The 25,711-nt window shown below is 39.6% G+C and overlaps 2 protein-coding genes across 2 annotated transcripts; both read right to left on the bottom strand.

Annotated features, from left to right (window-relative positions):
* Positions 1 to 1,936: 1,936 nt before the first annotated feature.
* Positions 1,937 to 12,395, bottom strand: LOC101478865 (leukocyte elastase inhibitor). The gene is made up of 9 exons (XM_014413836.4): positions 12,217 to 12,395; positions 11,675 to 11,856; positions 10,486 to 10,626; positions 10,098 to 10,215; positions 8,797 to 8,939; positions 8,180 to 8,257; positions 7,963 to 8,052; positions 6,825 to 7,005; positions 1,937 to 4,350 (listed from the first exon to the last, which is right to left on the bottom strand). The coding sequence occupies exons 2-9, from the start codon at positions 11,849 to 11,851 to the stop codon at positions 4,106 to 4,108; spliced, it is 1,173 nt and encodes a 390-aa protein (XP_014269322.3). The 5' UTR covers positions 11,852 to 11,856; positions 12,217 to 12,395; the 3' UTR covers positions 1,937 to 4,105.
* A 3,288-nt stretch (positions 12,396 to 15,683) lies between these two features.
* On the bottom strand, positions 15,684 to 19,098 carry LOC106676706 (immunoglobulin superfamily member 1). The gene is made up of 5 exons (XM_076888032.1): positions 18,835 to 19,098; positions 18,434 to 18,727; positions 17,573 to 17,896; positions 16,974 to 17,099; positions 15,684 to 16,880 (listed from the first exon to the last, which is right to left on the bottom strand). The coding sequence occupies exons 1-5, from the start codon at positions 18,884 to 18,886 to the stop codon at positions 16,612 to 16,614; spliced, it is 1,065 nt and encodes a 354-aa protein (XP_076744147.1). The 5' UTR covers positions 18,887 to 19,098; the 3' UTR covers positions 15,684 to 16,611.
* Between the last annotated feature and the right edge of the window lie 6,613 nt (positions 19,099 to 25,711).

The raw sequence follows: 25,711 nt of genomic DNA, 5'->3' as shown, positions 1-25,711 counted from the left end.
CTGACGTCATCTTCTTCATTGCAGGTTTTTAGAATGACTGAAACAGAGCAAAGCAGATTCTTCTAGACATCATGATCTAAACAAAGCTGCTGTTTCATCCAATATATTGTTTGTTCTGGTGAGCACTGACCTCTGCTGTGGATGTGGGCCTGCTGTGTTTGCCTCCTTCTCCTGAGCACCAGTAAGACCACCAACAAGACCAGCAGGAGCAACAGGACCACAGGAACTACAGACGAGACCAGCAGCTGTCATGGTCCTGGGTCAAGCGACCCAGTGTTGAGTTTATGTATCTTTTATATTTATTTTGTGCCTTAGCTTAGTGCACCTAGTTAATTTCTAGATTACTGTGTAGTCCTGTTTCTTAGTTATGTCATCTCCCCTGTACTAAGTTTCCCTGGTTCATGTGTCTTGTCTCTGTGGTTATGTTTGGCTCCTTGTCTAGTCTGTCATACGTGTTAGGCCTGTTAAGTTGTGTTGTCGTGTCTAAGTCTGCATGTTTCCTGTTTTATTTTGAAAAGGGGCTTATGTTCTGTGTTCATGTGGTTAGTTTTACTCTTGCCTGTGCATCATTTTGTTTATCCTAGTCAGCTGTTTCCTCATGTGTCTCCACTTCCCCTGAGCACCTCATGTGTGTATTTAAGTCCTCTGTTTTCTGAATGTCATTGTCGCATCGTCTGTGTTCCACCCTCCATGTTGTCACAGCCAGTCTTAGTATTCATAGTTATGGTTTCCTGTGTCTTCATAGTTTTTTCCTAGTTTTACTTTCCCAGTTTAGTCATAGTTTAGTTTGTCACTGCGTTTCTGCCTTGTCTGCACTCCCTGTCACCAGCCACAATAAAGGCTCGCTTTCAGTTAAGTTTACTCGAGTCTACTCTCGTGTGTTCGCACCTGGGTCCACCACACACACCACCGCATGGTCTGCCTCCGCAGACCGCGACAGTAGCATCCGAGGAACTAAGAGAGAAAAGGTTTTAGTCAAATATGAACAGTGATGGGAATAACAGCGTTACAAGTAACGGCGTTACTAACAACAAACAGACGGTTGAAGCTGTGTTCAGCTTAAAGGAGCCCAGGAAAGGGGACCACAGTTTATAAAATGTGTTTTTTGACCCACAAACTGTATATTAAATTTTTTTCTAAATCCATACAGGACATTATATCTTTTACCCATTGCGCATGCAAGAGTCTTCCCACTAAAGCAAAATAGCTCGCCTGGCCAGCAGTAATGAAAAGTTTAAGTTTGAGTCTAGAGTTGGGCAGATTCAGGTTCTAGACCACATCAAAGATAGCACAGAGTGGCTCTGGTTTAATTTGGTCCTTGATTCTCGTCCCTGGTTTTCCCGAGTGTGAGTGAAGAGGAGCGTTTTGTGTGGCAGGAGCAGAGCGTGTGTGGCGTGGCCGAAGAGCAGCTTGGGAGTGAACTGGAGAGAATGTGTGGAATTTCCCCTCACCTACCCCGTGGAACCCCAGAACCCCTGAACTCCCCTCACATTCTGTATATAGTCAATCAGTTTTGTTTTTGTTTTGCTTTTTTAAATGGAAATAAACTCTCCTTGCTCTTTTCCTTAAGTCTGCACCTGAGTTTCCGTCAACCCTGACAGAACGTTCCAGCCAAACCATGGACCCTGTAGATTGGTGGGTCATCCCCCTCGTCCCCAGACTCTGTTCCCTCCACATAAGTGGGATTAAGGAGGTCCTCGAAGTATTCCTTCCACCGCCCGACTTCAATGCTGATGTGGGCAACGACAGTACCTGAAAGGGCGTGATTGGGAGGAATGGCCTCCCTGAGCTGAACCCGAGTAGTTTTTCATTATTGGACTTTGCCATTGCCGAAGCTGCTTCACTGAGCTGCGGCCTCAAGGTGGTTGGTGCCTGTCGTGGTGTCCATACAGACAATATTGATTTGTAAATGATTAAATAACAATCTTGTCAACACAAAGTTCTTTATTTGGAGCCCAGTTCTACAAGAAAGACGTTACTGAATAAGTGCTTGTGCTTAAAGTGCTTTGGCAGTATTTGAGACAATGTTAAACTTAATCATCATCGACTTGTTTGCTGCTGCCTGCCGCTGAAAGGCATTGAGGAGAGGGGACATTTGGGCAGTGCATTTATTGCGGCATATTATGTGTTTTCTGGATATACTGTGCTTTTTCACCATTCAGAGGTTGATGGCTCCATGTCAGAGCACTGGCTATGAATTTCAGATGGATCAGGCCTTAACTTACGTTATCAATCGTTCTTTTCATCTTTTCTGATTACCCACAGCTACATCCACTTCTGTCCGGCCTAGGCTCCTCACTAGGGCTGGGTATCGTCACGGATTTCTATAATCCATTCGATTATGAGTCGCAAGGTCCCGATTCGATTCAATTTTGCCTCAGACAGTCCAAAATATTATAATTCTGATCATTTATCAGTACTGACACTTGTGAGACTTCATCAGAGGTGTGAGCATCACAGCAGATGTCTTTGTGTCAAAGTAACTGAGGATAAAACACAGAAAAACATGAAGGAGATTTTCCAGGCCTGGCTTTTTATAGCAGATAACTGCCCTAAAAATATTCTGCAACAGAACAAATCAACATATGAACATGACCTGATGCTGCTGAAGTGAAGCAGAGCAAAGTTACAGAGGTTTTATTAAAGACACAGCTAAGCATTTTGCAATTTGGCATAATTTTAAAAATGAGTTTCTTTGCTATTAAACAGCAGAAATTAGGCTTTCTTGTTGGAGGTCATTTTTGGGGAAAACAAAACCAGTGGCTGACGCACTCTACATGACTTGTGCGTAATAAGCGAACAAATAATGCAGAAAATAGATTTAGGATGGGAAACTGTTCTTGCAGTACACTGAGAGAGAAAGCTGTGCAGGAAGTGTGATTTTTATCATGGTGAAAGCAAAATAGCAAAAGTAAGAGGGAATTAATGACGATGTTTATCAAATGTGAAGCTTAGTTTTGATCTTCTTTTGCTGCTGGTTCAGTCAATTTTGGTTGGAGAGAGACAAAACCTGCAGCACCAGAATCTAGTGCAAAAAAATCCCAAAGACGTAAACACAAAGTGTGGACCCGGCGCATCAGAATCAGTGAGCTGTCGGCTTTCAGCACTGACGGCGTGTCCGCGTATGCGCCATCGGGTGAGAAAGCCACATCTCACTGATTCTGATGCGTCGGGTCCGCGTTGCCTTTGTGAGGAATCCGTTTACCTGCTCTCATTTACTGTTTTAGCTGTTTGGTGGTTGTCAAAATAGTTTTGTGAGCTTTAACCTGAGATTCTGGCATTTCTCAGTAAACCCTTCGTTTTCACTCCGTCCTTTACGACAACAAAAGCAAAAAAGTACTTCGTGAACAATACCAGTTTAAATGGTATTTCACTCTCTAGAGGTTCATTTCTCCAGCTTACCAATTCAAAACGTTTAAGCCCGCCTGCTCTGCTCGGCTGGAGAAAGCAAGAGACTGAAAACATGGGCGCTGGCGCTAAGAAGGGACAAGAGCTGGCTAGAGCTTCAGCAATTGGCTGACACGAGATGAGTGGAATAAAACAATAGGCTCCCCTCCATCAACATTTGGAAAAACTTAGCCCTTGTTTAACCAAATCATATATATAAATCTGCGTCCCTTTTATGTTTAAATAAATATAGTGATTTTGTTTCACTGTTATTAAAGAAAGACAGTAAGAGCAGAAACAATTAACATGACATGTTTTACTTTTCTTTTTTTTTTTCTTTTTTTAAAGATGTTTTTAGCAACTGGACCACATCTGGCTTGTTGGTGGTCCCTAACTGGCCAGTGTGATGTCAATGAGAAATAAAGATTCAAACATAAATTATACGTCATGCAATTCGTCTCATTTCAGCCACTAAACACTCTTTGATAAATTTCTGATCAGGAGATGGGACATTTGAAGAGTATGATATAAACATCGGAACAGATAACATTAAAGATGATAAAGTTTTGAAAATAGGAAAATACAAAACACAGAAAAAACGGATAGTATAGAGCTGTATATTAATATGAATACAGCGCTGTTGTGCAGTGATTTTGAAAGGTTCTCCAACTAAACACTAAAGACTTCTGGTACTGAGCTGCTCTAAAGGACACAGAGCTCACACAGGGCAGCAGAACCGACCAGCAAACAGGATGTTCATGGTGGGGTTATGTCTGATGAAGAAGAGGAAGGGGTGGTCTGCGATGAAGGATTTTAAATCACAATTGCCCCATCTTATTTTGCCCATCATAGTCTCACCCCAACACATATCCACAAAAGTAGCCTCAGTTGCCTTCTCGTGGACCTTCACAAAAGCCTTGTGGATGACTTTTGAAAGTACCAGATCTTTGCGCCCAGACATGCCTGTGACAGAGAAGTGAAAGGAGAACATTTTAAATGAACATAATGCTGCATTTTCATTTTTTTTCTTTTTTGTTTTTATCTGAGAGGGTTTTTTCAAATTAAATTCTGATAAGGCTAGGTGGTGATATAGATCACCTGGTTGAGCTGACAACTAAAATACCAAAAGATCTGCAGGAGCCTGGGTTTGAGTGTTTCCAGACCATTTCCTGCATGCCTCATCCTCTCCCTTTTATCCTCTCTACTATTCTGTCAAAGTGTGATATCTCAAAAATAAACCTTAATAAGGTCACTTCAACAGCCTGTCTGTTAATAGGAAAATTGTACTTAGTAGTCAGTATAATCTTTTAATGATATAAGTTTTCATATGGTAGAATGCTGCATGTAATCATTTGTGTGTAGAAGTATATAGTTGGTGGCATATTGAACGTCTCATCCTCGGATGTCTGTAACATTCTAGGGTGTTCACCCCCACATCCTAGGAGCATGAGAGAGGTCGTACCTTGTCTTATTGTTTTACGGTAGGATTAATGTAGCTATGTCAGTTTTAGTTTAAGTGATTTTTTACATATAGATGAACTGTTGGATTTTCCAGACCAGCAGGTTAAGGGAAGTCGTTTATGGGGCCACACTCTGACCCCCCCCCCCACACACACACACACACACACACACACACCTCCACATTCCAATGTAAGGAACAAACGCTCACTGAAGTATAAATAAAGACCGGGGCAGTTTCTCAGTGCGAGCCTCAGTTCTGGAGGCTGCCCTTGCTAGCAAGAAGTTCTGTGTGTTTCTCTTCTCTGAGTCTTTACTGAAGAAGTGTTTTAGAGTATATTTCTTAACATTGTCATTAGTGATTAGCAGAGGTGTGGACTCAAGTCACATGACTTGGACTCGAGTCATTAATTTTATGACTTTAGACTTGACTTGAAAAAATGTTCTAAGACTTGTGACTTGACTTGGACTTTTACACCAATGACCTGGGACTTGAATTGGACTTGAACCGGTTTACTTGAAAAGACTTGATATTTCACCCCAAATCTAAAATTTAACACGCATATTATATAGAAAGTGTGCACCATTAATTCAATTCATTGATTCATTTATTCAAACCACACTCCGTACGTATGTGTGCGTGAGCTGTAGCACAGCCAATCAAATTAACCAGATTTTTTTTTAAGAAAAAAAAAATGCTCAAAAATGCTGCAAGGAGTTATTTTTTTCAGGTACATAAACTATGAAGTAGTCAACAAAAAAACCCCGAAATGCAATATGCAAAACATGCAAGAAGAGAATCACAGACAGATGGAACAACTTCCAACTTTGTCTGACAGTTGAAGTTGCATAAAGAACGGTAGGTGGTGCTTCTCTTTTGCTACGATGGGATAGCTGACTTCATCTAACGAGCAAATGTTGTCCAGGCTACGTTGATGATACTGTTTGGTTTTAATGTGTATGATATTTTTGTCATGCGATTTTAAAGCCGGTCCTACAAGCACATCCAAGAATAACATGCAGCTTATCTCAGAACTGTCGGTGAAAATTATTCTTGGAGCTAGGTTTAATTGAGCTGCATTTTAAAGAGGTGCAATTTCACAATTTGTGTATATTTTCTAAGTTCACTATTTTGTCATGTGTTGAGAAAAATAGAGATTTAAAAATCACATGGTCTAATATTTACATTTAGCATAACTGCAACATTCTTTTTTTTGTTTTTGTTTTTTAAAGAATCGAAAGGACTTGAAATTCAAAGTCCGAGTAAAGTCACTCGGACTTTTACACCAGTGACTTGAGACTTGACTTGTGACTTAAGGGTAAAGACTTGAGACTTACTTGAGACTTACTTGAGACTTGCAAAACAATGACTTGGTCCCACCTCTGGTGATTAGTGTCAGAGAGTACGTCTAGTTTAGGCAGGAGGAAGCCAGAACACCTCCCTGACTGTCTGTCAGTATTATAATATTTCACTAGCTGGGCCCATCCTCATTTTATTTTTGACAGCGTTTTTAGTAAATAAAGGCAAATGACTTAAAAATATTAATAGCAGTTTGGAGAAGACCTCAGAGGGGACTGGCGGCGGCTCCTGGGCCAGGCAGATCCCCATGTGCTAATGAGACGTGAAAGAATTGAAAAAGGGCAGGGAATGAACAGCTTGTAGAGCTGAGGCTGTTATATATAGATAAGAACCGTAAAGGCCAAGTTTAGAGGTGTGGACCCACTCCTGAAATTCAGATAATGTATCTACAATAAAAGTATCAGGACTGTCATGTAAAAGTCCACCAGTCCATTCAAAACCCAGCAACAAAGCTTAGATCCTGCTTTCAAAATCTCACAGTAGTATGATCATCAAACAAGATAAACAATCTGCTGAAATAAGCAGCTCCATGGTCTTTTGGAGAACTCGTTCACTGCTGGAGCATTGTTGCTCTACACTCTGTTCATAAACACCAACAAACTGCAAACGTATGTCTCACCAGAGAAGTCACACTTTGTGTGATCAAAGGCGTCCACCATGCCCATGCTGCTCAGGACTGTGTTCAGGTCATACGTCTCCTCCAGTGTAAATCGAGGCAGCCTCACATCAATATGATATGTTTGCATCTGGCCTGGATGAGTCCAAGCCACAAATTTCTCGGAGGTCAGCTCCTTCTCCAGCTGGGATGGAAACAATATCACTTATTAGAGATTGTGTGTGTGTGTGTGTGTGTGTGTGTGTGTGTGTGTGTGTGTGTGTGTGTGTGTGTGTGCGTGCAACTAGTCAAGTAATCATTGCTATTGTCACTAGTTAGTATCAGATGTACTAGTAATTTAATCAGTTTTACTGTTTACATTTTATTGATAAAATAAATTTATCAATAAATTTTACATTTTTGTGTCCTAAATGTTATGCAGCCATCTGCCACCAAATAGAGCAGTGTTGGTGAGAAATGCCATAAATTCGTTAATCTTGGCCTGATTTTTCTGTTAACATTATTTTATTTAATTACCTATTATTGCTACGTAACCCTTGTGGTGTCCTCGGATCAAAAATGGTCGCTAGGTGAATGGCAAACAAGCATATGGGAATCCCGAGGACACCACAAGATGAAAAAATAGGACCTGCAACCGACAGAAAATAGCTTTCTCTAAAAGGAGTTCAGTTTTTCAAAAAAGGCTCAGAGTAGAGCTGTTACTGCTTAAAAGGAGACAGCTGAGGGGGCACCTCCAGGGTAAGGTGTTCCCACCAGGCATACACTGTGACCTGCTGGAGAGAATAAATCTATTGGCCGGACTGGGAACACCTTAACATTTCCCCAGATAAGCTGGAGGAGAGAGGGAATTTTTGGACTTCTCTGCTTCGGCTGCTGTTCCTGCTACCCAACATCAGATAAGCACAAGAAAATTGATGGATGACTTATTGTTTTGTTATTTTAAATGTAAACTTTTATTCAAGTGATTGTCATGAATTCTCGAACGGCATCCATCATCCATGATGTCGAGCAGTTTTCAGATTTGACTTAATATCTGGGTGTTTGTCAGTTTTAGACGATTCGATCAGTCTGATTTGTTTTCTTCGTTTAGTTGACTTAGAAATGAGTCACCAGGAACATCACGAGTGTGTAAGTGTTCTACCTTCTCCAGTCCTGTTGTATCATCCTCTATCTCTGCAGGTAAAAAGATAAGCATGCTCACTTCCTTCCCACTGTAAGGCATCTCTAGAATCTGTCCAGCAGAGGGTTTCAAGCATTACTGCACATAAATCTACTGATACATTTACATTACAATCACTCTCTCAGTGAAATCTGATTATGCCAGTGATTTATACAAATATAATAAATATGATGGTTACCTTGCAGTTTGCTTCTTCGATGAAGGTACACGCAAAGTCTTCTTCCTGTTTCATCATCTTCACAGGCTTTGAGTCATTCTGAAGACAAACAAGAAATTAAAAGCATTTTTAATATAGTCATTGAAATATGTCTTGGATGCAAAAATGAATTAAATGACTCTGAAAAACTTTGCCTTTGAAGCTGTGTGTCATGAAGACTCATTTCCAGTCACAGATGTATTCTCATGACTTTTAATTAAAGTAGTTCGTAAAGAAGCTTTGTATGTCGTACACTCCCAAATAAATCTTATTTATCTCACACTTGGCCTTAATGCAGTCTCACATTAATAATTTTGGCTCCTCATCTTTAAAGCTCCCTCATCTTGAGGCCATTTTGATTGGCTGTCCCTCTTTAACAAAAGGGGAGGGGCTGATCTTTCTGACATCATGCAGAGCAGAGAAACTGAAACCGGTCCTTAACATCAGTCTGAAATCTGAGCTTTGGCTCACAGATATTACTTGTATATTTGCTCATGATTTGAAACTGTCCATGTTGACCAACCACAACTGCAATGGTATATAGACTTTACAAGGTTATAGTTTCATAGTCAGTGTTCTGTTTTGATGAGCACTTTTACCTTGTTGAGCCAAAATTGAGCATCATAAGTTTTAGACCACGAGAAATTATTTATCCAGTAGCCTTTGAAGTGGGTGGCAGTGAACAACACCAGCCTGGTCAGTTCATTCAAATCATCTTCATCCACCACCTCTGTGATGTTACCTGGTGACCAAAGTAAAACCAAATGTAAACATTGAGAAGTAAAGTCTCAAAACTGCAGCAAAGTTTTCATCCACAAATCTATGAAAACACGATGGACCCCACACTCTTTCAGCCTTTGTAGGCCAGAGAAACATGATGAGTTTTACAAATACTGTTTAATATATTCTTTGACTATTAGTGAAACCCGAAGATATTATTCATCAGCACAACATGTGAATATTTAGAACAAGTAAGGATGCACAGCCACTCTGGCTAATGACTACAGCACACATGTAACAACTCATTATTGAAGTACTTATAAATCCTGCTTTTTCTAAACAAGATAAGATGAATGAGGTAAACAAGGGACATCAGATAAGCAGGTAAAGTTGCATTAATGTGCTGTTCCACAAGATGGCGCTCCTCCCTATATTTCTTCATAATTCTCAACGCTCGGCATATACTTGAGTTGAGCTTCAGTCAAGGTCAACACATCTGGATGTAAACAAAGTATTCTGGTGCCTGGCAGCCACCTTGGAAGTGAAAGACACTACCATTAATGCTGTGCCAGCCCAAACAGGCAGGGAGCCAGAAACGCTTTTCATAGAAGGAAAGAGTTAATATTAAAATCTGATGGTATTTTAAGCTGTGCTGTAGTCTAACTTTCACAGAGCTCATTAAACTCAACTACCTGAACTCATATTGACCTGAGAGACTGGGACAGGAAGAGTTTGACAGATAAAATATAAAAAGATACATAAACAAGAAGATTAAAAAAATGAGAAGCGGCAGTGAGTGAGTTTGGCTGAAAAGAAACAAGTGAACAGAGGACTGTGCAGACACTGAGGAAGGTGGTTCTGGGATCCAGAGATCACTGCTGAATCAGCTTGAATCACTGTGGGTTAAATCAGGATTAACGGTGGAAGGAGCCCTTTGACAAACCCCGGTCACAGGTCTGTAAAGCTTCTTCACTCTTCAAAACTATGTTAAGTACAGCTACCATCACTTCTGAACACCAGGAGAAAAGAAATTCAGTATTTTCATGGTATCCTTACAGGTGCACACTCCTCACCTTAGAGGGACTTAGCAGGAGCAGTGAGTCCTGCTTATGAAAAACATGTGAACTTGAACTGGACATTATATGAAGTGATTGTGTATACATGTGTAAATGTGATCCACCTGGTGTGTGTTGCTGCACCCAGTGGTTGACATCAATCCTGACTTCTTCAGACCTGGTCTTGAAGTCCACAGACTCCAGCTCTGCTCTGTAATGTTTCTTGCTTTGTATTAAGAACTCCTGAAACCACAGACGACACATTTGTAAATTCACTCCAGCAAAGTGTCTGACATCACTGATTCTGATTTACTTCAGGCTGACATGATAAGAAAAGACTGTTATAGCTACATGAACACACATGCTGAATCACACATGCCTCATTTCAATCATTAACACAGTTTTAGATTCTGATCAGTCAGAACTCACAGCATTTCTCTCTCTGCCTCTCATTTACTCCAAAACACACGAGCTCATGAAGAATCACACTCTACATAAAAAGAAGAAACAGACCTGAGTAAAGGGGCAGGACTTCTCTCTGTACAGTCTGTTAGCAACACTGAAGGTAAATGGAGCATCTGTCCTGTTGAGTACAGTGAGAAGTTGGGCGAAGCTGCTGTGAACATCACCCCAACAATCCTCGGTTTGCAAGCACTGTGGACAAAACACTTTAGTGGATTCAAAGAAGGACAGAAGAAAATTCTGGACTGGATCTAAAACAAAGAAACTAACTTTTGATTTTCTTTCTTTGTTGTTAGATGATTTGTTATTATTCGTTTCCTCTCAGTGCCCAGCTTCTTCAACATCCCCAGGGAACCTTTCTGTTATCTGGATTCACTTAGCCTATCAGCAATAAGTGCTCACATGAGCCCTGCGTTTCCATCTTCACTATCCAATAAAAGCCACAAATAACAAAAAACGGAGCTTACTGTGTCACAGCCTAAAGGAGACAGAAATAACTTTAGTTTCTCAACAAAGAAAATGAAATTAATTTTATTGATTGACAAGGTTTTCTTAGTATGTGTTTCACTCTCCTAACCTCTGTGTAGTAACAGTATGTAACTGTAACTTCCTTTTAAAACGTTGTGAGTGTGTGAAAACGGGAAAAACAACTAATTGTAAGCTGCATTCAAGCTCATGATGCACTTTGTGTCTTCATTCATATCAGGCTGTGGTAACTCAGCTCCTTAAAGATGAACAGACAAAGACTGTATCCACAGAGTGGAGCTGTTATTATTTTGTGTATTTCTCAAAGCTAGTAGGAAGACTGTTTGTGCAGCATTGATCCTGTTGGAAAGATTTGAACTTTCTGTTAATAAATCTCAGAAAACTGGTTTGGTTTCAGTCTCAGTTTATTTTTCCACATTACTCTGGAGTTACTTTCTCATTTAGGTTGTCATGTTGACTTGAGTTTAGCTTATTTGACCTCTTTTAAGGGTCCGACATTATCACTTTTGTATGAGTTACTGTGCCCTCATGTCTAACCAGCTCAGTCGCTCACATTAGGTTTCAGACTATAATAATATCACACTGATACACTGGAGACAAGTCAGGGTCATTTATACAGTTATAATGGTCACAGTGGTTTCCAGCAGCTGCCCAGATTAACACCAGAGCATCCTGCATGTGTTAAATGAGTACCACTACAACAACTATTCTGCACTATAATTTTAGTGTTAGTGTGTGAGCATGTGTACTGTACCTCTGACAGCTGTGTGGCTGTGTTGCCTCTGGCCCCCAGCATCACCATAGCCAGGGCTGAAGAGATGCTGAACGGGGAGAAAAAGATGTTTCCCGTCTTGCTGTTATTGCTCAGCTGTTTGAGCAAAGCCAGAGAGAAGGAAGTGTTGTCCTTGGGCAGAGATGTTGCTGATGCCATTGTTTCTGGTACGAAGAGGGGGGGGGGGGGGGGGGGGGGGGCAGTGAGTTCTTCAATTCACCAAGCAAGATTAATTAAATCTAACTGAGCTTCACTTTACCTAAAAACTACAAAAACTATGGTGGCTGTTATTCAGGGTTTTTGTTTAAAACGACATCCTTCATGGTGTGTATGCAGATTTAGTCACAAAGCTCCCAGAGAAGTCAGTGAGTTATAAACAGCTCAAAGGGTTAGCATTACTCTTTGAGCGCACATGGAAAAAAAATCTACAATAGCATTAGTTATAAACACTGTGTAGGGGTAATTTAGGAGTAGTAACCACGTAGACGTGATTTGTAAAAACTGAAAAAAGTTACATGACTTACTGACGCTCACTTTTCTTTCGTCGTCAGACGGTCAGGAGTCTTTCTGGCTTCTGCTTGGGTTTCGTCTTGACCATAACCTCCCCTAATTATGTTCTGGATTAGAGAAGTAACGGGAATGAACTCGTCACTTACTGACCAATCAATTAACTGGAAAACAGCGTCACCATGCCTTCGGAGTAGGAGGATCTAAAGTTTTCTGGTAGCGTCTAAAGTCTTCACGTTTCCCAAATGATTAGTAGGAAATATAAATTTCTTTCTTTTTGCTACATTGTGTAAATCTTCAATGTTTATATTTTTTCATAATAATTTGCACAATTACGCATGGCATAATTTCTTAAACTTGATAACTGAACATTTTTGCACAGGTCTTTTATCCCTCTGAATAAGCACGAGGATGACGCATTAAAGTGGCATTTTTACTGCGTTTTTACTTTGTCACGCTAGTGAAGCAAGCCGTGTGGAGGTGAGATAAGGACCCAAAACGCAGGCACTGGCTGAGATGTGAGATGCTCTATTGAAGCAGAGTGACATACAACCAAAAGCCAGGGTGGCGAGAAACAGAACTAAGAACGACTCCGAACTGGGAAAACTAATAAAACAAAACTGAATCCGTAGGAAGACACGCAGGGAGCTAACACAGCATGGAGGAACAAAGACGGACCAATAACGCACACAAGAGGACACATACTATAAATACACACAGAGGAAACTAGGAAACAGCATACAGGAGGGAGATCCAGCTGAACCTAATCCGAGGAGACAGGGAGGACGCAAGCTGAATACACTGACATCAGGAACGGACCTTCAAAGTAAAACAGGAAATACACAGAATACACAGACTGGACTCAGAGACACGGTACAGACAAGGAACAGAGGGAGCACAGAACCAAAACCCTAACAACTAAAAAGTCTAAACCCAAATACATACATAGAATAAACTGGAACACAAGATCATAATAATAAACACAAAATGCTGGGTCAAATGACACTAACCAGGTTTTTTTTGTATAGAAGCATGCTGCTACAAGCCCGAAACAGCATTCTGCACTTGCTGAAAACGTACCTGCAGATTTTTCCTGTTTCTTTACAGGAACACAGACAAAATAAATGTAATAATAATAATAATAATAATAATAATAATTTAATTGATTATTTAATTAATGCTTTACATGGTCAGTGTGCGATATCTCATCTTTGTGTTTTTACGAATGACAATTTTTAAAGCTCCAAAGCCACCTGTTCCACTTCTCTTTAAATGAGAAAAAAGATAAAAGCGAACACCTGTTCCTACACACACGTTACACACTGATTACTAAAATAAGTCTGATTTTTAAGAATTACAGCAAGTTAACTTTACTTGTGTCTTTATATATTTTTGTTTTGGGTGGGGGAGCTTCCACAAAGCTTTCCGCAGCTAGTTCACAGGTAAGAGGCGGTTAGTTGCTGAAAGTTTCACAGTGTGTATCACAATCATATGGGGATGCATGCGTGAATATGTGTATGTATATCTAATGAAATATGAGCAAGCTGAATTTCTGTTGATTACAGATAGATACAGATACGTGCTGTGCATTCATACTTACATACATATCACAGTGATACATTAGTCTGCTAGTGCATGTATGTAACAGTCACGTTTCTCATTAATGCACCCCGAATAATAAGGCAAACACAATGTTTAATTAAAGAGGTTAACATTTTCTTTTTCTCTTTAAAAAATAGAAAAATGACAAAAGAGCAAAGAGCAGCAGTTTGGGTTTCCACTGATGATTCACAGACAAATCCTGATCTGATGCCAGGAAATGAGAAGCTAATGCTTGAAAGGTTTCATAATGCAATTGCACAAGTCATCGTGTGTGAATAGTTCTGTGTATATGTGTTGAAATATGTGGTTAATACTGAGTAAGAGCTCATGCTGAATAAGTTAAAGATACATTCTACAAAACGTATAGGAAGACTGAGACTGCTAATGTATGTACACTGAAAAAAAGGGATTGGCCAATTCTTGGATTTACGTAAGCATCTTGCGTGTATTTAACATAAGTGCCTCATGCTTTAAAGTTAAGTGTAACTATATAGTGTAGAAACTACATGATCTGCAGAGAGGCTAGATTAAATTGTTCATATCATGCTCGAGTGAAGTAAGTCAATAACTTTCAGTCTCGTATGCTTTGGATCGTGGTTTCAGGAAGGCATCCATCTCAGTCAAATCGAGTAGCCTCCACTACTTTTTTTGGTATACTGAAAAAAGTAAATTGGGTGCTTTTTTACATTAAAAAAGTCTAACTTGTAATTTAAACACAATAATTTCATGCTTCTATGAACGTAATTAAATCATGAAGGATCTGTACGAAATTCAACAACTTAATTTGTCCTTGTTGCGATGACATGATACAATCTAGTAAGAGTGGTTAGTTGCTGAACTCATGAAATTCACAAGATCGCACGAGATGTCAAACTGTAGGAAAATCACTGGCGTTATAAGAGGCAGACAACTACGACACATCACGTGCATGCTATTGCTATTTCTTGTGGTTTAACCTGTCAAGGACAAAAACGTACAAAAAAATTCTGTATCAAGCCTTGAAATCATAGCTTTCCTACTTTTGTTAAGTCTGGATTGGTGGCATGGTGGTTAGTGCTGTTGCTTCACAGTAACAAGATCCTGGGTTCAAATCCACAATCTGGCTAATTTGCACTGGTTTCCCTCTGGGTATTCTGGTTTCTTCCCACAGTTAAAAGTCGTGCAGTTGTTAGAGTTAGGTTAATTGGTGATTCTAAATTACCTGTCAATGTAAGTGCAAATGGTTGTTTGTGACAGACTTGTGAGTTGTCTAGGGTGTACCCTGCCTAACAATTCAGGGTTATTTCCCAGCCCCCTGCAACCAGGATAAAGATAGGATGTTAGTTGTTGTAGATCCATTCAATTTTTATGTTAACCAGACTCTAGACTTTGTTGAACATTATGTAATATGAAGACAACATGTAGTATTTAAATGAGCAAGTAGTATTGGGGTAAATGTTATTTAATAGTATTGAAATAAAATGACAAAATTGTGATGTATTAAAATATTCCAAGAGCTCAACTTACTTCATCTAAACATGTTTCAATCGCGTTTTATGAACACAAAATGCACATGTTTATTGAATATGAAAAAGTTGTGTTGATTGAACACAATTGTTTAAGTTTCTGCCAAAGCAAAACATTTGTGTGCAACCAATGTCCACTATTGAATCAAGTAAATCCAACATGGCCTTTTTTTCAGTGTATGTAACAGTCAGACAGGTCAGTGGCTAAATGATAAATACAGGTGTGCGCTGTAGGTCACTGTTTTGGAGATAGTTGCAGTTATATTGTGTAATTAATTTCCAAATACTCCAAGAACAAGTTGTTTTTTGTTTTTATTGCAAATTTATTTGCATTATATCATTTAAATAATCATCAGAAATACAAAGATTAGCTTGGCTTCACAATAAAAACTTGCCTAATGTATTCTTTTACTTTATACTTAAAAAGAATATACAAAATATACATACTCTGCATCAATAGTGCTACACTGAGTTTTAGCAAAACAGCCTTATACAACTAAAATAAATCAAATGAGCAGGAAATGAAATATTAACTTTACATTTTTCTTGACATTCAGCTCAATTTAGAGTAAAATCAGATGCAACCTTTAATTGATGTGATTCTGTGAGAAAATTCAACACATCACATTGGACAGAAAAACACGTTATTCCCTGTTGCTGGTGTTTCAGGAAGGACACTTGTACATATTTGAATTGTACCTGAAACACTGTTTTACATTTCTACACACAACAAAATGAATAAGCTGCTTCAAACATCTCCAAAGTGAAATTTCTATGATTTCAGGAACATCTTTTTTAAATGTTCACGGTCTTCAGTGCAAACAACAGCATAAACACACAGGTGCACCTCTGCACCACCTCTAAACTAATAAACTAACAACCAGTGTCCAGCACAAAAGTTATCGCTAAGCCATTTCATTTTGTACAAATCCAGCTTTTCTGAGTTTGTGTCTGACCAGATGCAGCTTTCTGAACCATCTTTTCAACGTTCTTATACTTACACTTATCACCACACTGTGTTTATGTGCTTAAAAAGAAATTATTTTTAACTAAAACCAATTCTGAACTATAATTTCACCAACTCATCTACACGGACATTTTATAGAGGGTATTATTAAAAGACAGAAATTCAAAATGTGTAATCTGTGATAAACTAGATCCCCCCACAATATTTACACTGATGACGAGCCAGAAAGGCTGCAATGTTCTGATCAATGATGGAGCCTCTAGCTTCCAATCTTAAAATGTATTAAATATTATTCTGACTGTGTTAATCTGAATGGATCGATGTTAATCATTATAAATCTAAATGTTTTGATAAATGTCCTCTTGTTCTTCATAAAGGTCGACAGTTTGTTCAGCAAACATCTGTGTTACATATACATGATCATTTTCATCACCGCTGCTTTGTTCTTCGTCTGCTTCCATTTTTCTCTCTTTCTCATATATTTCCTCTCTCTTCGCTCTTCCTGTTTGTTTGGTAAAATTCCTGTAGGTGTTCAGTGTCTCAACATTCATATAGATCCTCTCCTCGTCACTGACGTCATCTTCTTCATTACAGGTTTTTAGAGTCACTGAAACACAGCAGAGCAGATTTTTCTGAACGTCATGATCAAAACAAAGCTGCTGATTCATGTAATATGTTGTTTGTTCTGGTGAGCACTGACCTGTGGTGTGGATGTGGGCCTGCTGTGTTTGCCTCCTTCTCCTGAGCACCAGTAAGACCACCAACAAGACCAGCAGGAGCAACAGGACCACAGGAACTACAGACGAGACCAGCAGCATCCGAGGAACTAAGAGAGAAAAGGTTTTTGTCAAAAATGAAAGATAGAAAGTGGTTTTGTATTATTTATTGGCACTTCCTATTTCCTTTGTAATCATGGTTTTACATAGTAAGGAGGTTCTTGTTTGGCAAACGTGTGTTAATCAGAAATGAGTTTAAGACTAATTACAGACTTTTGATGAATCTACAGTCGTATGGAGTCTTTTATTTATTGTTTAGAATGACATTTGTATCTAACATGTTTGGAGTGTTAGAGGGAGCTGAGCACCCACAGAAAACACAGGCAAAGGTGCTAAATGCAAACACAGTTAGCTCAGGTAACAAAGACACACAAACACCAAACCTTCTGTGAGACAACAGTGTTTATCTCTGTGAAGGTTCTCAGTCATCCAGGTCATCGTAGTCAAAGGAGTGTTTATCATATCGCCAGCATTTACTGTCCTTCTAGGACAGTACAAAACATAAATTCAATGCTATACTTACATTTAATGATGACAGTAATGGGTGCTGTTGCAGTAGAACTCAATGTCCGTGTGGACTCTGTGACTTCATACACACAGCTGTAGTTGCCTTGGTGTTCATACTCAGCTACAGGGAAACTAAAGGAGGCTGAGTTGTTGACTGCTGGCTTGCTGTCTGTGATGTTGGAGTCAGAGAAGATGAGAAAGAACCGTCCACTGGAAAATGTCGAGTTAATGGAGCAGGTGAAGACAAAACTGTAACCCTTGGTGATCTCTGCACCTTCAGGACCCCAGACCAGACCTGCACCAGGAGAGGTCAGGGAGATGCTGGGTGTCTGCAGTCTCACTGGGGAATAAAAGGTACCAGGATTAAGAAGGGAGCAGAATCAAACACAACACTTAGTTTCTTGTTTATAAATGTAGTAGGTATGGAGCAGCATTAACATATTATTGTTATGCTGAATTTGATTTGATGAATGATCTTATAGGTCTTTGCAAACTCTGGATTTGATTCTTTCATTGCTAAACGCTCCACAGTCTCCCATAATTAACCTCTAATACTGTCTGGTTGCTGCTTGCTACAGTGGGCTTTGAGAGCATTTTTGATAATGGCCAAAAAACATGAACCAGTAAAAATATCAGATAAATAAAGTGACTAAAAACTATATAGAGCAGCAGATTCCATCTTTAATACACTCTTTTTATATGTAACAATTAAATAAGTTTAAAGCTATGATTGAAAAACTCTTTCAATTACTTTGTTACAGAGTTTTTTAAAAAAAATCAAAGGATCTGTGATAAAAATGCAGTACTCTCTTATTCATGTCACTCTTATCTCGCTTTGTTCCAAGAGTTACTCCATACTTGTTTTTGTTTTTCTTACCAGTAACAGAGAGTCTGACAGAATCACTTAATGGGGAGCTGAATTCACGACTTGAGCCTCTTTTCTTATACTGACACTGGTAAGATCCCTCGTTATCAAAGTCCACGTTAGGAATTTTGAAGGTAGCAGAGTTTGTGTTGGAGGTTTGGCTCCTCCTGAATGAACCCTGAATTTGACTCAGAGTGAACGATCCACCTAAAACCTGAGTTGAGACTGAACATGTGATTTCAACAGTCTGACCCCAGGTCACCTCACCAACAGGGTAAATGGAGATACGAGGTTTTGGAAACCTCACTGAAAAAATATCAACATATCAAAGCATTATCTCACCAGGTTACTGATTCTATTATTGAAAGAAGAGAATGAAACAAAGAACTTGGCAAAGTGGATTTTTTTCTTACCAGTAACAGAGAGTCTGACAGGGGAAGAGCTGAACCTTCTACTTGTTTTCATGTACTGACACTGGTACAGTCCATCATGATCAAAGTTCACATTTTGAAGATTGAATGTAACAGAGCTTGTAGAGGATGGTTTAGTCTGACTGAATGAGCCTGAAGTCTTCTGGAGGATAAAAGTTCCACCTGAGAACTTGTATGAAACTGAGCAAGTGATGCTGACGTCCTGACCCCAGGTGACCTCATTACTGTATAAGGAGATGGTGGGCTCTGGGAGGGTATCTAAAGAAATGATACAGTATTAGATAAGACAGGACACAGTCAAGATCTGATCAGATAATCTTAGTGGCTGATGGCTTAGCTGATACCATTTTATGTATGCAAATGAAAAACCTCAAATACTTGAGGGGCTTAAGTGGAAGCTTTTTTTGACCCTGCTGCTCTTTGAATACAATTGTTGGAGGTTATTGCTGCTAAAAATTAAAGAGTTCACTTTTTTGGACAAGCACTGAAAATGGTGTGCTGCACACATTGTACTGCTGCCTGAAAGAAAAATGACTTTCTCTTAACTCTACATGAATTAAAAAATACTGTCAACAGTCACATTTTTAGGATCTTAGGATGGCAAACTTTTTCAAGATAAAAAGTCTGTAAATTAGGCTTTAAGTGAAGTCTGAGCTCAAAGTTCTTCACAAGCCTTGAGTAAGAAACGTGTTAACATGGTATGTTTAATTATGCAAATCAGTTATCTCATTAAATATGCATTAAACTGCAAACATGTTCAACAGAAAGACTGAGTGTAATAAAACAACAACTAAATGTGTGTTTTAAACATTTGAACATCTTTTCTGCGAAAGTAAAATATGATGGAATGAGAACTAACTAGAATCTAAGTATTGACAAGTACAAGAAAAAAACAGCTATTATAAAGTGATAAGACCATAAACACTATAGAAAAGTTTTCTTACCTGAACAGACGACGCCAGCGTCCCGACCAAAGTTACAGGAATAACTAATGCTGTACCTACAATAATCTAGAGAAGTTTCACTTCCTGAACAGTCCACATTACTGCGGAAGAAATTTCCTGTACCTTGACCAAAGTAAGCAGACCTACCGGCCTGCAGAGCTATCCCACAGCCCAGCTCTCTACAGGCCACCTCGGCATCTTTTAAGTCCCAGCCATTATCACACACTCTTCCCCCGGAGTAAGAGTAAGAGTAAGAGTTATAGATTTCAACTCTTCCAGAGCACCGAGATCCAGCTAATCTGATCCAACCTACCAGGAAAAAGAAAATATGAACTATATTGCAAAAATGGCTTTAAATTGAAAATGTAAGTATGACAGGTTAGAACAGACTGACCTGCAGAAGGTGAAGGTGACACCACGAGATAAACAACTATGGGAAAATGAAAACATGGAATGTTATCAAGACATAAAGTTATTCAGTCTAAAAATAATTTAAGAAAAGTTGTTGTAAAGTTATCCAGACTGTCTCTGTGATAGATAAATAAAAGCACTGAAAATTATGGAAAATCTGTTTTACCAAGAATCAGGAAATGAAGCGCTCTCTTTTCTCTGCCCTCCATGACTGAGAAGAAAGGCTGCTGCTTCGTGTCATTTATGAGAACAGATGACAGAAACCTGAACTAAAACCTGTGGTTTACAAAAACACTTTGCACTGGTTATCCTTCTGAAACACTTCTCCTTTTGATTTCTTTCTTTCTTTTTTTCTTACTTGAAAGTAACAGAGCACTAATACTGAACAACAAAAGCAAACGGCAGCACTCAAATAACAAATTTACCAGTTCTGGACTTGAAAATACATACAAACCTTTTCCTTATATGCACCTGATTTATTTATGTACATCAGTGTGAATGTATGTGCATCAAAACTTCTGAGATATCATGTGTAAGAAAATTGAATGTTGGCATTACTCTCTCTGCCTGAAAAAAGAAAAAAAAATAGAAAATGAAAAAATTACAAAAAACATAAAAAATAAAGACACAGTAACAGAGCTCTAATCTACGGTGTAATTAATCAATCATTTCTAAAAACTAATAAAAACATTTTATCCTGATGTTTTCTAGCAATTCTTGAGCATTTTACTTCATTTTATTTTCTGTCCTCCACCAGCTTCCCTGGTCTGAGCTTCACATGTTGTAGCTGTGGTTCGTCTTCTTTTTAATAAACTAAATGACTGAAAACAACACGTGTTTCCATATAATAAACACTCATAACTAAAACGTGATCTTTAATTCATTAAAGGGTTTGATAACATTTTTGCTTCTGTATATTCAGGAAAATGTCAAAGAAGTAAAAACGATCAGTGTTGGTTTTTCACAGAAAGTTCACAGACAGGAGGTGGTTCAGTGCCAGGAAAGGAGAAGCTAGTGGTTAAAGTTTCACAGTGCAGCTGCTTTAGTGTGCACGTGTATATGAATGTGTATATACTTTTATGTATCTGGCTAACGATGCTGCAAGATGACCAACTGAATTTCTGTTGACCATAGATGGACACATATGCATCTGTACACTCAGACACACTTATAGTAAATATGATGACACTTTACAAAAGTAAAGGCACAGTTCATGAAATACAAGTCGACAACACGAGCTCCTCCATAGGGTAGCTGGGCAAAGCCAGTGAGGAACTCAGTCGAGCCAGCTCAGGTTGTCATGTCATGGGTCTTAGAAACAGAGTTTTGAGTTTTGTGGAAATATGGATTATTATTATTTTTTACTGTTATTGTAGTTTTATGATTTGTGCTTCTGGTTCCTCTTTATGTTAGAGTATTTAGCCTGTATTTGTCACGATCCTGGGTTGTTTGATCCAGAGTTTTGAGTTTTCATATATTTTGATGCTTTATGGTTTATGTTCAAGTTCATTTACTTATCTTAAGCTCCTACGTTGCCCTGTTATATTTCATTGTTTATTAGATTCCCCTCGTGTCTTCACCCCTGTGTTTAAGTCTCCTTCACCCTTCATCTGTTTCAGTGATGTCTTTGTCTCCTGTCCCCTCCTCTTGTTTACAAGTTCCCCTGTGACCTGTTCCATCTGTCATGTGTGTTTCCCCCCACACATTACGTTCTGTTTGTGCTTAGTTATGTCCATGTCTCATCTCCAGTCCCCTTTCCCCTCTGTGTGTAGTTACAGTGTGCGTGTTCCTCGTCGGTTCATTTCTGCTTCATTTCTGCGTTTCCTATGTTGTCAAGCTCATGTTGTCATGTCTGCTTCCCATTGTGTTTCCATGTTCAGCGTGTGTTCAATTTCACTTCCCCTGTGGCATCACTATGTTCATTCGTATCAGCTGTTTCCTCATGTGTTTCCACTCCCCCTGATCACCTCCTGTATGTATTTATCCTCTGTGTTTTCATTCATTTCATGTCCAAGCGTCTGCTACGTCATGACATGTTTCCAGGTCTTCATGTATGCATGCCCAGTTGTCATGTTTAGGGTATTTCATGTTTTCCTTCTTGTTTTCCCGATTTTAGATTATTGTTTAGCTTTGAATTGATTTCACGCTTTTGTTTTGGACTGTTAAAACCTGCCTTTAATAAACGTCTCGCTTTCTGTTAACATTAAGTTTTGTTCTCGCATGTCTGCCCTTGGGTCCTACTCCTCACTCCACACAGTCAGCTTCCATTAACTGTGACTGTATTGTCCATATTCCTCTTTGTTTGTTGTTTAATATGACTCCCCTGTGTCCTCTGTATATGTTTAGTCTGTCTTTTGGGTTTAGTATTACAGGCTCTCTCTTGGTTTGGGTTCTTTGTTTTTCTTTAGTTAGCCTTACAAATAGTTTACTATTTGTAAGAGTGGTAACCTTAGTTAAGTACCTTGTGTTTTTTGAGGTTTAGATGTCTTTATTTTCTTCTTTAATTGTTTTTTTGTTTTGTTTTGTTGAGTTTGTTCTCTTTTGTATTCCTTGAAATACTGAGTCTTCATTTTTTTTTGTTGGTTTCAGTCACTGATGACTTGTAAAGTTGTGTTAGTTAGTTCCCTCTGTGTTCAATTTCTCGCTGTCTTTCACTGTTTTCTTGTCTCTGTCTTTGTGTATGGGAGGAGACCATTGGACTGACTTGAATCACTCCATTATACTCATTTCCATGTTACACAGCCCAATAACGTTTTTGTCTTACTTTACTCCAGTTCACAGGAGTTAATCTCCAAGCCTCGAGGGCCGGTGTCCTGAAACGTTTCCATGTGTCCCTCTTGCAACACCCCTGAATACAATTAGTATTAGTAAGACTCTATAGAACCTCGCTGCATGCTGAGGTGGCATTTCAGCCATTTGAATAATGTCACAGCAGCTCATGAGAGAATGAACGTGCAATAAAAGTAGATTTAGAAGTACTTCTTTTTTTTTTTTTTTTAAACTTACACTTTTATTTAAATTTAGTTGAGTAGGATTAGGGGTTGCCGCCTCGGCATCCAGTAATGACCTACAGATTTTATGCAGGTGTGTTGCAGCAGGGACACATGGAAAGGTTTCAGGACAGCGGCCCTTGAGGACTGGAGTTTGAGACCCATGCTCTAGTTCACAGGTGTCGAACTGCAGTCCTCGAGGGCCGGTGTCCTTGATCCAACACAGCTGATTTAAATGACTAAATGACCTCCTCAACATGTCTTGAAGTTCTCCAGAGGTCTGGTAATGAACTAATTGAATGATTCAGGCGTGTTGACCTGACCTTTAAAACCTGCAGCACACCGGCCCTCGAGTTCGACATCCCTGCTCTCGTTAGACAGCTGTCATTGCACATTAACTTTCATTGTTTAGGAATGCAAAATTTAAAATAGGTTTTGTTAACACTGTAAACAGAACAAACTCTTTTTTTTTTATTACACTCAACAAAAATATAAACGCAACACCTTTGTTACTGCTCCCATTCCCCATGGGATGGACGTAGAGACCTAAAATTCATTCCAGATACACAATATAACCATCCCTCCCAAACAGTGGTCACAAATCAGTCCAAATGTGTGGTAGTGGGCACATCTGCCATATTGAGATAATCCATCCCACCTCACAGGTGTGCCACATCAGGATGCTGATCTGACATGAGTAGTGCACAGGTGTACCTCAGACTGCCCACAACAAAAGGCCACCCTGGAATGTGCAGTTTTTTGCACTATTGGGGGTCTGGGGACCCAGAACCGGTCAGTATCTGGTGTGACCACCATTTGCCTCATGCAGTGCAACACATCGTCGCATGGAGTCTATCAGATTGTCAATTGTGGCCTGTGGAATGTTGGTCCACTCCACTTCAATGGCTGTGCGAGGTTGTTGGATATTCGTGGGAACTGGTACACGCTGTCGTATACGCCGGTCAAGCACATCCCGAACATGCTCAATGGGTGACATGTCCGGTGAGTATGCTGGCCATGCAAGAACTGGGACATTCTCAGCTGCCATCTGCCCTGAACAATGTGAACCATGATTCATCCGTGAAGCGCACACCTCTCCAACGTGCCAGACGCCATCGAATGTGAGCATTTGCCCACACAAGTCTGTTACGGCGACGAGCTGGAGTCAGGTCAAGACCCCGATGAGGACGACGGGCATGCAGTTGAGCGTCCCTGAGACGGTTTCTGACAGTTTGTGCAGAAATTGTTTGGTTGTGCAAACCAATTGTTCCAGCAGCTGTCTGGGTGGCTGGTCTCAGACGATCTTGGAGGTGAACCTGCTGGATGTGGAGGTCCTGGGCTGGTGTGGTTACACGAGGTCTGCGGTTGTGAGGCCGGTTGGATGTGCTGCCATATTCTCTGAAACGCCTGTGGAGACGGCTTATGGTTGAGAAATGAACATTCAATGCACGGGCGACAGATCTGGTTGACATTCCTGCTGTCAGCATGCCAGTTGCACGCTCCCTCATTGCTTGTGGCATCTGTGGCATTTTGCTGTGAGACAAAACTGCACATTCCAGGGTGGCCTTTTGTTGTGGGCAGTCTGAGGTACACCTGTGCACTACTGATGATGTCAGATCAGCATCCTGATGTGGCACACCTGTGAGGTGGGATGGATTATCTCAATATAGCAGATGTGCCCACTACCACACATTTGGACTGATTTGTGACCACTGTTTGGGAGGGATGGTTATATTGTGTATCTGGAATGAATTTTAGGACTCTACGTCCATCCCATGGGGAATGGGAGCAGTAACAAAGGTGTTGCGTTTATATTTTTGTTGAGTGTAACTCACTATTACTGGGACAGTCTATCAATTTTCATCACATTTCACAAAGCATTGGCACTTTTTCAAAATTAGTTTGGAAATATTAGAAATTTGTCAGGTAGGAAAATAGTTAAAAAAAATACTTATTAAATCAGTCTAAGAGTAATACATATATAATATCATTAGACATCATCTTCTCAGCAGAGTTGCCCGTGATTGGATGGATGGCTCGTCCTTTTGTTCATATTGACTTTTTGTGTTACAATTACAAACCCACTCAGTTATGTAATCTAAAAAGCGAGAATGCTTGTGACCTCTCTGGAGCGCTTGAAGAGGGAACACGTGAAACACTCCTGACATGTGACTTTGGAGCATTGTTAGATGACACTTAATGTATTTATCACTAGCAGGGTTCAGTTTCTTTAGCCACACCCAGGACTGATTACTGCCACATCTGCTCTCAATCAAGAAATCACTTAAATAGGACCTGCCTGACAAAGCGGAGCAAACTTCATTCCGTGATCCAAGGAAATTCAGGAACAAATGAAAAATAAAGTAATTGAGATCTCACAGTCTGGAGTCCAGCGAACCACAGTGAGTGCCACTGTGGTTTGTTTGTTTGTTTTTCTAGTTGCCAAACCGAAGTCTTTCTAACTCAGGATGACTTGGCCTGAAAAAAAGGGGTGTGCCATCACTCAGTTTGGGA

The sequence above is a fragment of the Maylandia zebra genome, linkage group LG9, assembly GCF_041146795.1.
Source record: "Maylandia zebra isolate NMK-2024a linkage group LG9, Mzebra_GT3a, whole genome shotgun sequence".
In the NCBI taxonomy this organism is placed as follows: domain Eukaryota; kingdom Metazoa; phylum Chordata; class Actinopteri; order Cichliformes; family Cichlidae; genus Maylandia; species Maylandia zebra.
Note: the sequence above shows the minus strand (reverse complement) of the source record. Positions and strands in the feature narration are given on the sequence as shown.